This window comes from Acanthaster planci, unplaced genomic scaffold (genome assembly GCF_054643075.1).
Source record: "Acanthaster planci isolate LZ-2023a unplaced genomic scaffold, COTS_SCS Contig10, whole genome shotgun sequence".
In the NCBI taxonomy this organism is placed as follows: domain Eukaryota; kingdom Metazoa; phylum Echinodermata; class Asteroidea; order Valvatida; family Acanthasteridae; genus Acanthaster; species Acanthaster planci.
Window position 1 is genome coordinate 72,022 of NW_028257634.1, and position 15,962 is coordinate 87,983.

The following is a 15,962-nucleotide window of genomic DNA, read 5'->3' on the forward strand; positions in this document are numbered from 1 at the left end:
TGCCACCTCCTCAGCCAGGCCACCCGCCACTAGGGCTTCAAGCCATCGCTGCTCGGGCTATTAAATTGGCATCACCAGGGTCACACAGGAACACACCGTGGGCTTTCTGCCTCTAGCGGCCCCATCTTCCACCTTGTCTGCTGGGCTGCTCACTGCCCAGGCTTCAAGCCACTGCAGCCCATCCTTGGCTTGGGTTTTCATCGGGACATTGACCGGCCTGTTTTCTACTAGTCTCTCTACCTGGAATTTTGCAGTTCCCATTGACCTCGACCAGGAACGCACCCTGGGTGTTCTGCCTCCCACAGCCCCATTGGCTACCTCTGCTGCTGGGTTGCCATCGGGAAAGGCAAGTACAAGAGGGGTGTGATTTGTCCAGATTTCTAGAATTTCTGTGAGATTATTTGGATTTCCGTATTGTCAATGCTTTCAATATGTAATGCAAAGACTACAATATTTGGTGCGAAACTAAGCGAAAGACTTACACAAGTTTAGGTGCCATAGCATGCACTTTTGCATTGTTACTCCCCCTGGAAATGCACCAGATACATAGGTAATAGTACATTGAACTGAGGGTGTATCATTGTTAAAACATAGGAACCCAGGCCAGCGGTATGATCATTGTGTGTATGTACATATACTGTATATGTACGTACTGTACATTCGGTGTGTGTGTATGCACGGTACTTGCGTTTTGTTTCGTTCTCATGGTAGTCTGATGTTGTCGACGTCCATCAACAATTTCTTACAAGGAAGTAGGTATGGAAGGGGATCTGAATATAGGCAAAGTATTAAAGAATTCTTGGAAATGTTCCTGGCTGGAAACCAAGGTGGACAGAGAATTAATCAAGGGGAAATCGATATATTATTGTGACTTTCTAGTGAAAATTGACAAACCAGGGTATTGTAACACAAAAACTGTATGTCCTGGTGTCACAAGTGATGCAGTACTCATCTGTATGAGCAGTTTCAATAAATTGTGATAGAATTTTGTGGATCATTGATTAACTGCACGTGTGTGTGTTTTACACTCCTAGGTCTTAGATTGTCTCCAATTATAGCTTACATGTATAATTGCAATTGAAGTGAATGTGGACAAGGGTTTTGTTGCAGTAAATGTTATAATTGTATCCCTCAAAGTAAGAACAGCTCTTGTAGTGGCTTACATGTAGAACCTGAATCTCCTCCTATAATCAAATAGATATGCCGCGAATTGTAGGGAAGCTATGGCCAACGCGACTTGCAAAACCCTCCCACAAATGTTTTGTGGATTTTTTATTTTCCCCAAATCACACCCCTGGTACAAGCGCTCGTCTTCATCGAATTCCTCAACCACCACAAAAATACCTCTGTGGCTTGAATGTTGGCCTTCCAGTCCATCAGTGATTGCACATGGTTTGGAACGAAGCACTGCTGTGTCCTTGACCGGCAACCAGCATTGTCTTCCGAGGGGAACAAAGTTGATTCCATCAGCCCCCTCACTCTGATTGCCATTTCCATCCTTTGCGGCGAGACATGATTCAGGTTCTCGGCCTGCTGTCAGCCACTTTGCCAGAGGAGGACATCAGTCAAGGCTTGTTTAACCCCTTCACGCCGGGATTCTTTTGACCTTGACTGCTGAGCTGTGATATGCCCAGTATGCAAAGCTTTGTTCAGCAGGTGGCCCCATTGAACCAGCAGCTGCACGGTGAATAGAATGCATGTCTGGTATGCACTAATCCTCACACAAAGCCGCAGCTGTGGCCGGCTTCCGGTATGAAGGGGTTAACCCCTTAACGCCGTGATTCTTTTGACCGTGACTGCTGGGCTGCGGTATGCCTAGTATGCAAAGCCGTGGCCATCGACGTTCTCAGTGTGAAGGGGTCAAACGACATGGCCTGACTGAAATATTTTGGGCCAATTTTTCCAAACTCCCGCTTGATTGTTCATGCGTGGAAATATTCTAGTCTTCAGCTAGAACTTGACATGTGTCCAAGTCTGCTCCACATGCGGCCTGCTAGCCGGGATTAATTACCCAATTTTGCTAACGGCACTGCACACACCTACCTTGGCCACCAGACCTTATCTGCCAAGTTTGATGGGTCACACTGCACGCACCCCGGCTCTGTGTGGTCATGATTCATGCTGGGGTATCTGGATCCCATCCAACATAATACCAGATACCCATCACTTGCCTTGCCAACGTGACAACACTAACTACCCAATGACGCTCGGCCAAAGCAGAGCGTGCAGCACCCACTAAGTTCACACGGTCTATGCTTGCTACAGGTGGGCACTGTGGCTCTTGTGCCCGCTCCCCAGAAGTCCATGCATGCCCAGCATCAATGCCCAGCCCCAACTTGTACGTAGAGTGTGCTTCACCAGTTTTTATTTCATCTAATTCAATTTCATCCTCTTCCTTAATGTGGTGATAAAACAGCCCCTTCTAAGTAAACTTGGAACCATCCCATGAAATTGTCTTCCCCAAATAATCTTCCCCAGAATTATAAATAGACACAAGAAAAACACGACAAATTTTCTCACTTTTCTTCTTCTCTCGACGACTTGTCATTTCTTTCTTTCACTTCTTATATTAACAATCATATTTACACTTAGTCTCTGTCATACTAGAAACATTCTTCCAAAATAAACAGACTCTTCTTGTAAAAAGTTAGCCAAAATAGGAAAGAAAAAGGAGAGCAGTTCCATTACACGGTGTCTTGAAACATGCATGTTTGCAGATTAACATACACCGCTCTTGTTACGTACTGTTGTCAGTGTCAAGTGCTCTTTTGTTAAAAAAAGTTGCCGGACTCCAGTGGACTTCCCCCAGGAAGAACGGTCAGGCCATACTGGTAAGCCCCCTTACCAGTATTTCAGTAGCAGATGCTGCTGTTCATTAGTGAATAAAATAAATACATCCTATTGTATTTTCTGTTTACAGCCCAGATGAAACTGGTGAGACAACCCTTGATGCAATGATCATGGATGGGTAAGTTAAAACATCTGGCTGTGACAATGTCTTTAAATTTCATAATGAATATTTAGGTGTACAACATCACAGACTTTGATCTGCTTGAGATCTACATGTGCTTTAGTCAGGTAAACTGTAAAGCAAGGGATCCCCATATGAGCATTTTTTTTTTGGTGACTTGGGAAGCAACTGTGAACCTACATGCACGTAATACCAATTTCTGTCCGTTGGGGAGTCCGTCCAGCCATCCATAGGGGTGCTCATCTAGCCGTTAGCCTTATGTTGAAATTTTTATATTCTATTTTATGACTTATAGATAAAATGCATTATTCTTAGCAGACGCTGTTTTTGTTGTCAAGCGCTTACTTAGCAGCTGTTGTTGCCATGGTAGAGTAAACATGTTGTGGGAAGTGTGTACACGTGGTCACCGACGTAAAAGATTGCTGGCTTATAGCCGAGTTTCAAGGCTATAGTAGTAAAATATGCAAGAGCATATTTGGAAAAATTATACAATGTCATAATTTAACAATGCGCACAAGACCACTTTGGCATAGAGTTCCAAAGCCGCTGCATCTCAACATAAAACTCTCTCCACAACGAGTCCAATTTTCCTGTTTTTTTCCTTTGAGACGTCTCCTTTTGTGAATATATTTGTATATCTTTGCGGAGCTTCTTCAGGATATCTTTAGGTGACCTTCCTGTCGAAGGGTGGTTATGATTGTCCTGCCTTTGCCGACAAATCATTAACAAGAGCAGCCTACATGGACTTGGTTGCCCACCTGTCTCGTTTTGGCTCAGGTACGGTGGAAAACCCCTGTTCAGGCTTTGAAGCTGAAGTAATCTTGGGCCTGCATAAGATTTTTCCTGCTGCTTTTCTGGTGTACAAGCATCATTTTTGGGATGCCTCGACCCAGCAGACAACGACAGCGACAGACCGGTCGGTCTCCTCCACCATATACCAGGGGACGTCGCCGGGGACCTGGCTGACCACGGGCTGCACGGGCTGATGGAGTTCCGAGGAACACTGTGCGCAAGCGCAAAGGGATCAGGTCGACGTCCCGCCATCTATCGCTTTGGGGAATCCATCTGCATCGGCCGAGGAACAGCATACCCTGGCTCATCCAGCATCTCCCCGGGCCAGTGCCATCGCTTTTTCTGCAGCTAGTTTTACTGGGGGGGTTGACAGTGACCGGCAAGAACTTGTCAAATGTTGAGTCAAGCACAAGAGCTATTTTCAACCAACCGCAGAATTGCCAACGGGACTGTTTAGGCCTGGTTCGAACCAATTGTAATCTTAGTGTAGCCTTGGGCTTAACATTGTCTCCTTCCAACGGGGCTATGACTGATATAAGCATGGGTGTTCCCATTAATATGGCATCTGGTGGGGATGTCATGCTGCTTGCTCAGTTTCACCAGCACTTCCAAGCTCAATTGCTACCCCGAATGTGACACTGAGCGGAGATCGGCTTGCTCAAGTTGGGGATCTTTTTTCAGAATCATGTTCCTTCACTGCGCTCAACCGCATGAAAAACAGTTTCAATCTATTGGAAGACATAACAAGGACACATTGAAGACCAGAATGATATTTCTGAATTTATTATAGCATGGGAGTGAGCCGTTGCAGAATCGTTGAGTGCATGTACAATTGTATATTGGCATAATACAGGTGTATAGGTGAAAGGTGTATATCATTACAAGTTAGTATTAATTAATAATTTTTTTCAAACCCTCTTCAATGATTCATCTGAATCATGGATGTAAAAAAAGCCCTTCGGGTTAAAAGTTAGTATTAATTAATAATTTTTTTCAAACCTTCTTCAATGATTCATCTGAATCATGGATGTAAAAAAAGCCCTTCAGGTTTCACCTGGAAACTCTCTCAACTTGCATAAAATAAACTGCTGATCAGAGGTAACAAACAGATAAGTATCATTTGATAAAATTCTATATAAGACAGATTTTATTAAAAGTGAACAGGCGTGCAACCTTTGCTGTCAGATTCCATGCAGTTCTGAGGCACTGTAACTGACGACACATGTCTTGTCATTTACAGAAACGAACAAATAAAGATAAGACTGGGTATATTTTGCAAGTATGACAAGGTTGAAGTGCATAGTGTCAACCACCCCATCACATAGGTGCTGTGGTTGTTAAATAAAGGTGTCGACATCATTCCGTAGCTGTATATGAGAAGCAAGAGTCCCTCTATGCTGCGATTGGACTTACAAGATGTCAAAGTAGCCGTGAAAAGTTGCTTGAACCTTTGAAAAAATGTGTAAAATTGACGGAAAATAAAAGAAGGAAATTCCTTGTTTTCCGTTGTTGTAAATGCAATGGAGCATTAATTCCTCAAACACAATTTTCTTTCCACCTACCTTTCATATCCATAAAATAAGCAATATAGCTTCCTTTGTTGAAAAGAGACATTCTGTAGAACTTGGTCATTTCGAACGTCATAGTTGGAAATTTAATGACGTTCAAACTACTGTACTTGACGGACAGCAAGTGACGTTTGGGACGCCCGATAACAGACCGTATTCGTGGCGTCCCCAGTTTCAGTCATATTCCCCAATGTAGTATATTTATTGGAAAATGTTAAATGCAAAGAACCAGGCTATAATCTACGATTTCATTCCGACCCCCAAATCACCTGGTACTACCCCATTATGGGTTTATAATTTATACTGTACGTTCAGGAATACGACTGAAATTGGGGACACTGTGAATACAGTCTGGCCGTTTTCCAATACCCAATTCGGCTCCGTCTCAGGCTTCAACTGTTTTTTACACGAGCTGACTTTGAAGCTGTAAGCGCAGTAGTCAGTCTAATAGTGCCACAGAACATCAAATAAGATGTAAAAGAGCTCAAAATTACTGTAATCCAATGTAATTAAGCAGTGTAATTCAAACGCTTCAGGCCCACAATCGGGGATTGGTTTGGGGGAACGAAGGCTAAGACGGAGATGAAGTTGAGTATTGGAAAACGGCCCTATTTAATTCAAGCACATGTGGTATCTTCACTAGGCTCGTCCGAGAAACAGGACTCGTGCTGTATTTAAATGTGAAGGCTTTCTTATTCCATTGTCCAAGAGAATAAATGGTGATAAACAGAGGTCATTCAGTTTTGAATATTTTTATTCCAGTGTGAAATTTCCCGACACACAAAAGCTGGCGTCTCCTCCAACACTTGCAAGTCAACGTCGTTCTTGTTTACAGAGATTTATACATCAGGTTCCTGGACTATTGGCAAATGTGTGCAAACGTTATTGAACTATAATCGATTAGACCTACGAAGGCACTATGAAGAATAAGAGCAAATTTTCAAAAACAATAGGCCTACCATTCCTTCTAAAGATGAAATAACTGGTTGTTAATCTTAATTGCGCGTGGCAAACAATGCCACGTGAATATGACATTTACTTGTAAACGAAACTGCATATTAAACTTAAACTTTTTGGTTTCCAAGGTGATGTAGCATGGCACCGTCGGACAGTATTATCAAACTACAGATTAAAGCAATAAGAACACCACTGAACAAGAGAAATGCTTTTTTTTCAAAATGGAATGATTTGATAACCTCTGAAAGTGGCACAAGCATTTCCAATTTTTTCATGTAAACAAGTTCATTATTCATCCCAAAGAGAGCAACATTTCACTCAAACAAGCAAAGTCCAAATTGCAGTGCAGTTTTATCTGAGAAAACACTGATCGAAACATTATAACAATGTCCACAAGCAGTTCAAATTTTAGCATGTAAACAACGTTATTCATCCCAAACAGAGCAACATTTCACTCAAACAAGCAAAGTCCAAATTGCAGTGCAGTTTTATCTATGAAATCACAGATTGCAACATTGAAACATAATATGTCCATGATTCTTGCTTCAAGGCCGCTTGTTTGACTTGGCATGAGTTTCAACACAGCATCTGCGATCTTCGGCTCCAAGGGACATCTTAATTTGGCTGGCGATCATAGTCCACTCTGGCTTCACATGGCAGAGGTAGTCACTGTTGCTCTGCCATGATATGTCTTCTTTATCTGGCCAGATGTAATAGGATCCTGACTTGGACAAGTACGACAGCAGCATCAACTTCCCTGATACATCAATCACTTATAAAGAAAAGAAAAACACAGAGTAATCACTAGTCGGTACAATCTTGTATTTCCATCAAACTTTGAGATCATAACCTCACCTTCGCTAAACACATGTACCAGTCTTATGAACGACGGCACCCTTGTAGCTTTACAGCGATGAAGTCTCAGCTTTGGTTGGTTCACTTGCGAACTTGCCATCTGTAGTAAGATAATAGAATAAAAAGTGTAAAAGAAAACTCACGCTTTTCGTAAATGCAAATTTGAAATCAACGTCATAATTTTCCCTACGAGCATTTACGGAAACAGGAACTTTTTGAATTTACCCTGTGAAAATGATTATGAATGCATTCGTGGGAAGCATTATCTTTCCCAAAGTGCAACTATTTAAGAACAATTTGCTCTCAAATTGGAAAACAGTTTATGTTTTAAATTGCCTGATGAAGCCAGGCCATTTCGCAAAGTGTTGAGGCCAGACGTGGATGCCACCTGAGACTCATCTGGTACTGCCACTTGGGCATTTGTAGTGAGGTTATTCTCGGACTGGGCCGCTCAAGACACAACCTCCGTCACTGTTCCTGCCACAAATTCAGTAACGTATTTATGTGGGAAAGCGATTGACAACACCAGGTAAGAATTTTTAAAAGTTATGGGTTTGTTAAATGATAATCAAGATAATTAATCAAGACAGAATGTAACAGGAAACCAAGAATTAAGCTGTTCATAAGTTTTGTGCTAATACGTCGAATGCGACTTTTTTTAACGATGTGCTTGTGAAGGGTAGTGCGCGATGCAGTGTGCATAATAAATCATTAAAATATAAAACAAAAGGGGTGAAGTGAAAGGAGTGAAATGATTACCACCGTACAAGGCTGTTCTATTTACCAAGGATTTACCATTTTGTTTCTGGCTGGCGTTTACCTTACTCTGCTGTGTCAGACGCTTCACCTTGAAATCACCAGCGGTGTAATTGGCATTTTTGCACCTACTTGCATTGCCAGCTAGACACTGCATGCAAAAGCAAGACGGCCTCCTAACATTAAGCTGATATGGGCCCACAACCTGGAACTGATGGTAGCCTCGAGAACCCTTTAGTGTAGTCACTTCTCTCTGTGGTCTCTCCCATTGGATTTGACTTATACCCGCTTAGACGAAGGTGCGTTTCGAGTAGGTTTCATCACTGGCAATGTTTTCCGTGCACCACTCCCACATATCCTTGGCCGAGTTGATCACGAATTTTCGGCCAAGTATCGCACGATCCACTGCCCTATTAACCTCCAATTTCTCCATCTCCTCCCTTCCCATGTTCTGACCTAAAGTAGTTCCGCTCTCTGGTGACGGACGAAAGGCTAAGGTCTGCAAATGTGCCCTTTCCCTTGTACTGGCTCTGACATCTGTCACTCCAAACCACTTCCCTCTTCACATGCACTTTGCCGGCAATTTGCTGTGAAGCCAGGTTGAGATAATGCTCCACAGCATTGTAATCTTGATTGATGTCATCAGACAAAAAGATGATGGAATCCCAAACAAGAGTGTTGTCGCTTCTGTAATATGTAACTATTGGGTGCATTTTAATTTGCCTTTGGCCGTAATAAGCTGCCTTGACCTCATCTTGATAAAAGCCCTTTCTATTTTGTCCGAAATCCATAATCATCAATGCCCAGTTTTCTGGGAGGTTTTCCTGCAAATTCGCATATTGCCTCTGCTACTATCGTGCCGTGAACAAGTGCCTGACAAAAGGCACACCCTGGACAGGTTTTTCCACATCTTTGACCATTTCATCTACCATGGTTTTTATTGACCCTTGCTTCGTTTTTAGGACCCGGCATGCCTTTCTGTCAACTACTTCTTGTCTTTCCCAGTGCAGCCAAGTAAGTTTTCCGTTGGACTTCTGCATGACATCCTGATACATTTTTTGATGCTGTCACCATGGTTTCTGCATTTACTGCAAGAACCGAACACACATTCTCCTTTCTGGAATCTCTCGGCATCTGATACTGGACAAAGGAGGGTATCTGTTGACGTCAACTCATACATGTAGGTCATTTTCCTAGAAGTACTCGCTGTCGCGTCAATAGCCCGGTTAACAATGAGAAGCTTGTACTTGATGTTCGTGCAGTAGACGCAAACACAGACTTTATGGTGAACTTGGAGAGCAGTCAGACATTTTTTGGTCTCAAATATATGAATTTTGTGTAACCTATTTTCTCTCCTGGATTTTCAGATGCAAATAAACGGTATGCAGCCTGCATCGACATCTGCATCACATGCCCTGGCCCATGCTTCATAGCGTATCTTTTCATTGGTAGCAGTCTTGAAATATCTTGACGAAGGTAGAAGTCAGTTACCTTCCGTCACAGTTGAGGGGCCACCTTTCCACGCCCTGACACCTGTCGCTGCCCACGGGTCCTAAGTGCTCTGGTAATGGTTCCGGTGCTTAATTTCAGCTGCTTACTGAGCTGCACTCGCGTGGCAAACTTAATGGAGGCACAAGCGAATCGCTTCAACGCATCCTTTCCACTTTTTTGCTCCTTGATTTTGCTTGCTATTTCTCGAACTTTGGGGCTGAAAACCTTGGGTCTCGTCAGTCCTTGCTCTTTCAGGGCCTGCTTCTGCCGGGAGACGAGTTTGCTATCAGTCCACACACAACTGTCGCGAACTTTTCTGGGATTCCGGGAAGAGCTTTTCGTGCTCTCGTCGTATGGTTTCTTTGTGTGTTAATTGAATGATAACCGGGACTCCGTTCATCTTCTTGCCAGTTTTTCTTTCTGTCCAGATTTTTGGCTCATTCTCGTTTACGCTGTCTGTCCTTTTCTCTTACTCGTCTCAGCTTTTGCGGCTTGCATTCTTTCATTCTTTTCCTTTCAGGTTGTTTTCTCTCACGCCAGTAGGCTCTCCTGGCCTCTGTTCCCGCCCTTGTTCCTGCTCTGGCCGGCATGCAACCTGCAGCCACACTGGATGGAGATTTCTTGGAAAACTGCATCTTTACTTTTGTGGGCTGACTTGCAGCTGAAGCCTTTCTTTTTTCCATGTGTTTTCTTTGCCTGAGCCTCCATTGTTCACGTTGTCTTTGTTTTAGGGCCAGCGCTTCTTTCTTTGGCTTTGCTTTGGTGAGCTCCCGTCGTAGCTGGTTTCGCCTTTCTTGTGCCATTTCTGCTTGTTTTCTCAGGTATTCTTGGTACTTCTGCGGATCCCTTGTTTTCATTTTGTTACGATGGTAAGTTGATTTACTCACCGTTTTCAAATGACAGATGAAAATTATGTCAAAATGGATGATAGAAGTGATTATGAAAGCAGGGAAGGAAAACGTAACAAGCAAAACAAGAGCATTCGGTGCAGTTTGTGCAAAGGAAGGTGGTTTTAAGTCATGGGAGTGGTGCTGATGGGTAGCAGTGATGTGCAAAGGACCTGTGACATTGGAAATGAAAAGGCTGTGGTTGAGCGCAGTACATTTTGCTGGTGATAGCCTTAGTGGCGAGAAGTGTGAGCAGGCCCTCTGAAAACGAACAAGGATGCAGTTTTGATTATTTTTCTTCAGGTTCTCTGGCTTTTTTAAGTGTTTCCTTCAGAAAATCTTATTAAATCGTTTGCTATTAATTTCTAATTTAAGCCAGATTTTTAGTGCACTTGTAAAAAGATTTTAAAACTGTGATTTTTTGTGTGCATGTGCGCACGAGATTGCTGTATCTAAGCCAGTCTTCTTTAGTGTTTCTTAATTTGCACTTAAATAAACCGTGAAGACAGTCAAGATTGGGGAAAATCCAGGAAAGAAAAAACTACCAGGCCACAAGAATTCTGACGGGGCGGCCCGCCCTGCTAAAGCCCCTCATGGATAGCACTGTTATAAATTTATTAGTGAAAAGGTCTATTTACCCGCATTCACTTTACCCAATGACAGTAATAAAGGAACAATCTGGTAGTTTCGTACTTGGAGCCTCAACAGTCTACAAAATAATCAATTCATTCACAATTAGCTTAACAAACATTAAATCAGAAATTAATGTGAAACAAACTGAGGCAACAATTGCAGGGTTTTTAATTTGTCTGCTTCTTTATTTAAAATTACCGACAGCCGTGTCATTTAAAAAATAAGCAGTTAATGGCCTATACAATAACAAATAAATTGAGCTACACAACAAATCATGGTTACTTCCTGGCTACCCTTAATATACATGTTCATGTACAATGTATCATCAAAAAGGTTAAACTTGACGTTAAAGTCCACTTTTCGGTCTGTCAAAAGTGATGTGCGATTTGCCTGTCCGTCAATATATAATGACGCTTGCAATCAGTCAGTCAAATTTTATAACGTTAGGGAATGTTTCTGTTAGGCCTGTGCCGGGTACCCGCCCGTCGATTTCAAAACCTGGTTCCATTTTTCCGGGCCGGGTACCCGTAAAAAAGTAAATAAATCAGGAACAAACATCCATGCATAAAATGTCTGTAAAATTTCTTACTGAAGGGCAGACTTCCTGGAAAACCGCCGTGCCGCTGAAAACCCGGTCCCGCGGTCATACATGAAACTTGAATTCGGAGATCGACAGCTTATTTCGTTACGCACTCCGCCCATTGTACCGCAAGTCGTTTTCCTAGTTCCGGAACTTCCTAGTTCACAAGAGCGAAAAAAACACTTAAATTCACGGGTGATAGGTCACTCGCTACGTGTGATTTTAAATATTTCTTCAGATTGAATAGTCATATAAACCCTTGCATTCAATGTCTGCTTAATCAAAATGACTTTTTTAGAATTTCCGTTTTTGTTAATTCAGCGAAAACTTCAAGCTTTTCCCCCACCTTGGATCGCGCGGCGTTACCACGCAAAGTCGTTGCGAACTCAACTACGCGGGCGCAGCAGAAATGTATGTGACGTAATGGGTTCGTAAACTGTGCGGCGCGGGAGGATAACGTTGATAGCTCACTGTACAGTTTAAAAGTCGAGTCAAACCGTACGCAATTTCTACCTTTTTAATTCATTGGAATTCTTATTAGCTGGTTCGGCAGTTCAGCCGAACCAGTATTGTAATCGTTCTGTTTTTTTTTCTTTCCTTTTTCTTCTTCTTCAGCCAAGTTCTTCTACCCCTACACTTCGGCATCTAGGAAAATCAGAACAATTTCAAACTTGGTGGATAGTTGTGTGATTATCTAAGGACGGTCCTAGAAGAAATTCACAGTGATAACTTCAGTAGTTTATTTATTATCGATTTTTTAAGAATTAATTTTCCCCCATAGACTTTGTACACAGATTGCACACAGTTTTCGGACTGTCCTATATCAGGCTATGAGGGCGCTATTGCAGAATTACGGTCACACCTGCCTGGGCTTTCAATTGTCAAGAAACTGTCCCATATTGAACCATGGATGGCGTTGTTGCACAACATAGGGTTTGTACACACATTGTCCCGCATAATGTGTGAGCAGTCCTCAACTTCGACCCAGAATTACTACCAGAACAAAGAAGAAATCAGACTTCATTTTCCCTTCTGTTCGATCGCAAATATACCCAAGTGTGCAAATATTAAATAATATTTCATAAGTTTTTCCCAGTTTAGACAAAAATCACGTGACATGAAATCAAAGGAGCAGTTTTCCTGCACACGTGTTTCTAGCCCATTGACTTTGTACATGTTTTTGAGCGACAATTTTGGTAACTTTGCAGTCTTTGATCGTTCCCAAAGTGATAGCCAACGAAGACCCCGATGCAAGATTTATTGCGAAGGGATGACGTCATAATGACATCATCACCTTATTTTATATTCATTTTTGAATATTTAATTTTTCCCCATAGGTTTTGTACACGTTTTTCTACTTAACACAAGTGAACAAGTAGTCTTTAACTTTGGCGTAAGATTACTATAAGAACAAAAGAGAAATCAGGTACTTTACGCTCTGTTATTTTATTTGAAATATGCCTAAGAGACTGAATATGAAGTAACATTTCATAAAAATTGTTCAGTTTAGGCGCAAATCACGTGACACGAATTTAAAGAAGCAGTGTTTCCGCAAACAAGTTTATAGCCCATTAACTTTGTACACGTTTTTCAGCGACAATTTTGGTAACTTTGCAGTCTTTGATCGTTCCCAAAGTGATAGCCAACTGAAAATTTAGGAGCACCATACTACCCATCCTTGACGACTTCAGTGTCGGAAGAAAGAGGGCGGTTGAGTTTGGTTGATCAGGACAGAAGGTCAACGCACTAACTGGAGTTCGTTTTTCGTTCGTTATGGGTTCGTTCAGACAAACATTTTTAAAATAAGACGAGTGCTCCTTTAGCTCTACACATTTGAATATAATCGAGCACACTAGGAATTAAGACCACAGGTGGTACTAACAAACAGTTTTCTTACGACCAGTTCTGTGCAAAGGCATCTATGCCTGAAGTTCCAGGATTCCAGAACCTAGAGTAAAAACGGGAAAGTTGTTTGTTATATTAGTTGGCAAAACAATCTTCTGAGAATGGGTCCCACATTTCATTGAGTATTTGAAACATCTGTTTTGATATCATCCAATCATCACAGTCAGTTAATCTACTTGCAAAGTCTGCTTGGTCATTTTCGTATCTAGGAATCCATTGCACTTCCAGACTTATTTTGTTTTGAACACAAAAGTTGTAAATATTAATGGCTAGGTCTTGTAGATCGTTATTCATACTGCCTATTTCTACAATCCTTGCTGCTGTTAGGCTGTCAGTGAATAGCTTTAGGTAGGAGTGGGAAACAATGGGCAGAAAGGATCTTAGCGCAAATTCAGTGGTATTAAGTTCCCTCCAAGTGGAACTGTTCTTACCCTACTGATCGAAAATATGTGCACTATTCCCAAAGAATTTAACGCAAATAATTATTCGCGAATGGGGCACTTTTCTTTAAAAATTACTTTTGTGGGGAGTCCTTTTCCTTCGCGAAGATAGCCCTGTTCGCGGAGATATGTGAACGATCTGCGAAGACTTTGCGAGCGATGCGCAACGGCAGGCACACAACTACGGAATGCAACAGAAATGTTGATTGTGCAAACGTAAAACTCGCCGGGTCTTTAATTCCTGCATAGTGTTGGATTTGATAGTTATGATTAAAGATTGTTATGTCCCGCTAATTAGGACAAAGTACACGCTAGTGGAATAATTAGGATGTCCACTCCATCAATTGATCTGCGATTGTGAGGTGTCTTCGTTTAATTCTCAAAACTGGTCTGACCCAACTTTTTAATGCTCTAATCCATGTGACAATGTATGAATATTGATAGACACAGTGACTACGTACACGCATACATACATACATAATATTCCTCCCCTTTTAGCTGAAGTACCCGGAGAAAATTGCTCTATTACGTACATGTATTTCGGTGGTTACTTCCTAACAATTGGGAAGTAATATAAGACTTTGAACAAACTCCAAGATGTACAGTATAATTGTCAGTTTCCTCACTAACAGTCCATGAATCAAACACGTTTTTACTGGTGGAGCCGCAGACCCCTTATTATCTTCTTGTACCATGGTCATTAACGAACTATGCAAACAAGTCAAACTATAGTGGAACCAGGAACATCAACTCTACTTTTTGGAATATAACTAGGGAAAAAAAACTTTTTGCAATTTTTTTAATTTAAAAAAAAAAAAAACTCTTGTTCTGGTTTACACGACTCTACTGTGACTGTTAATACATGTAAAACAATCTACCTTAATACACTCGCTTTCAGACTACAAGTGTCATTGTACTGCTAACCTATGGTTATATATCAGGCATTAAAGAACACTCAAATATTCTACGTACGAAATTATGGTTTGGTCATAATGTAATCAGCAAACTTCCTAGGAAGGTTTTTTCGTCGCTCCGACACTCTAGTGGGTTTGGCTGGTTCAGTGTGAGGTTGAACCTTCCCTGGGTTAGACAACTCTTTGGTCTCTGAGTTGCTTGGGACTACTATTTCGGTAGTCACCGGCGGCTGTGTCACTTCCAATGGTAGTGGCTCTGGGAGGTTGCTTGGCTGTGTCAATGCTTCTGGCGTATACTCAAGTGGTTTTTCAACTGTCTCCCTCACGTGTGTGGGTACAGACTGCTGAACTGGCTTAGCAATACATCGTCGTGTTTGGTCAATATGGTGTCTGACCATACGACCATCAGACAAGCGAACTTCATATACCGACGATGCCAGCACTCTGACAACTTCACCATACAGCCAGGTTGCTCCAGAACCAAAGTTCTTGACTAGAACAGTATCGGCTGGTTGTAACTCTCTAACTTTAGAGCTTCGTGACTGCTGCATTCGAGCTTGTTGCATTTTTACTCATCTACTGAAGTTAGGCTTCAGCTGATCTAGCTTGGTTCGAATTTGTCGTCGATAGAGCAACTCACTGGGACTTTTCCCAGTTGTCGACTGTGGAGTCACTCTGTAGCACAACAGGAACTGCTGGAGTGGCAACTCCAAATCTCCACTTCGGATTTTCTTTACTCCAACCTTTACAGTTTGAACGGCTCTCTTGGCCAATCCATTGCTCGATGGATGTTTCGGGGCTGTCTGCAGATGTTCCACTCCATTCTGGCTCAGGAACTGGCTGAATTCTTCTGACACTGCGTTCCGTTGTCTGTGACCACTGTCTGTGGTATTCCATGAGTAGAAAACAGCCTTCGCAACACCCTCACTGTTGTGGCTGCAGTGGAGTTACCCACACGGATGGCCTCAATCCATTTGCTGAATGCATCAACTACTATCAGGACATCCTGACCGCTGATGGAGGCATAATCCAGATGTAACCTGGACCAGGGCTTGTCAGGAAACTCCCATGGATGCAGTATAGTTGGGGGTGGCATCTTTTGGTGCTCTTGGCAATTTTGGCAGCTTTGCACTTTGTGCTCGATCATTCTGTCGATTGCTGGCCACCACATGAATGAACGGGCCAGTGCCTTCATCTTAACGATGCCCGGATG

The 15,962-nt window shown here is 42.3% G+C and overlaps 1 protein-coding gene and 2 pseudogenes across 9 annotated transcripts in view; 1 reads left to right on the plus strand and 2 right to left on the minus strand.

Moving 5' to 3' along the window:
• aga (aspartylglucosaminidase) overlaps window positions 1-15,962 on the plus strand; it is a 172,708-nt gene that overhangs the window by 9,374 nt on the left and 147,372 nt on the right. For all 9 annotated transcript variants that reach the window (XM_087131737.1, XM_087131732.1, XM_087131729.1 and 6 more), the window contains exon 3: window positions 2,921-2,968. In XM_087131737.1, coding sequence (XP_086987863.1) covers window positions 2,921-2,968 — 48 coding nt within the window. The remainder of the gene's footprint in view (window positions 1-2,920; window positions 2,969-15,962) is intronic.
• On the minus strand, window positions 6,834-10,921 carry LOC147795513 (uncharacterized; annotated as a pseudogene).
• LOC147795514 (uncharacterized) lies at window positions 13,063-15,845 on the minus strand (annotated as a pseudogene).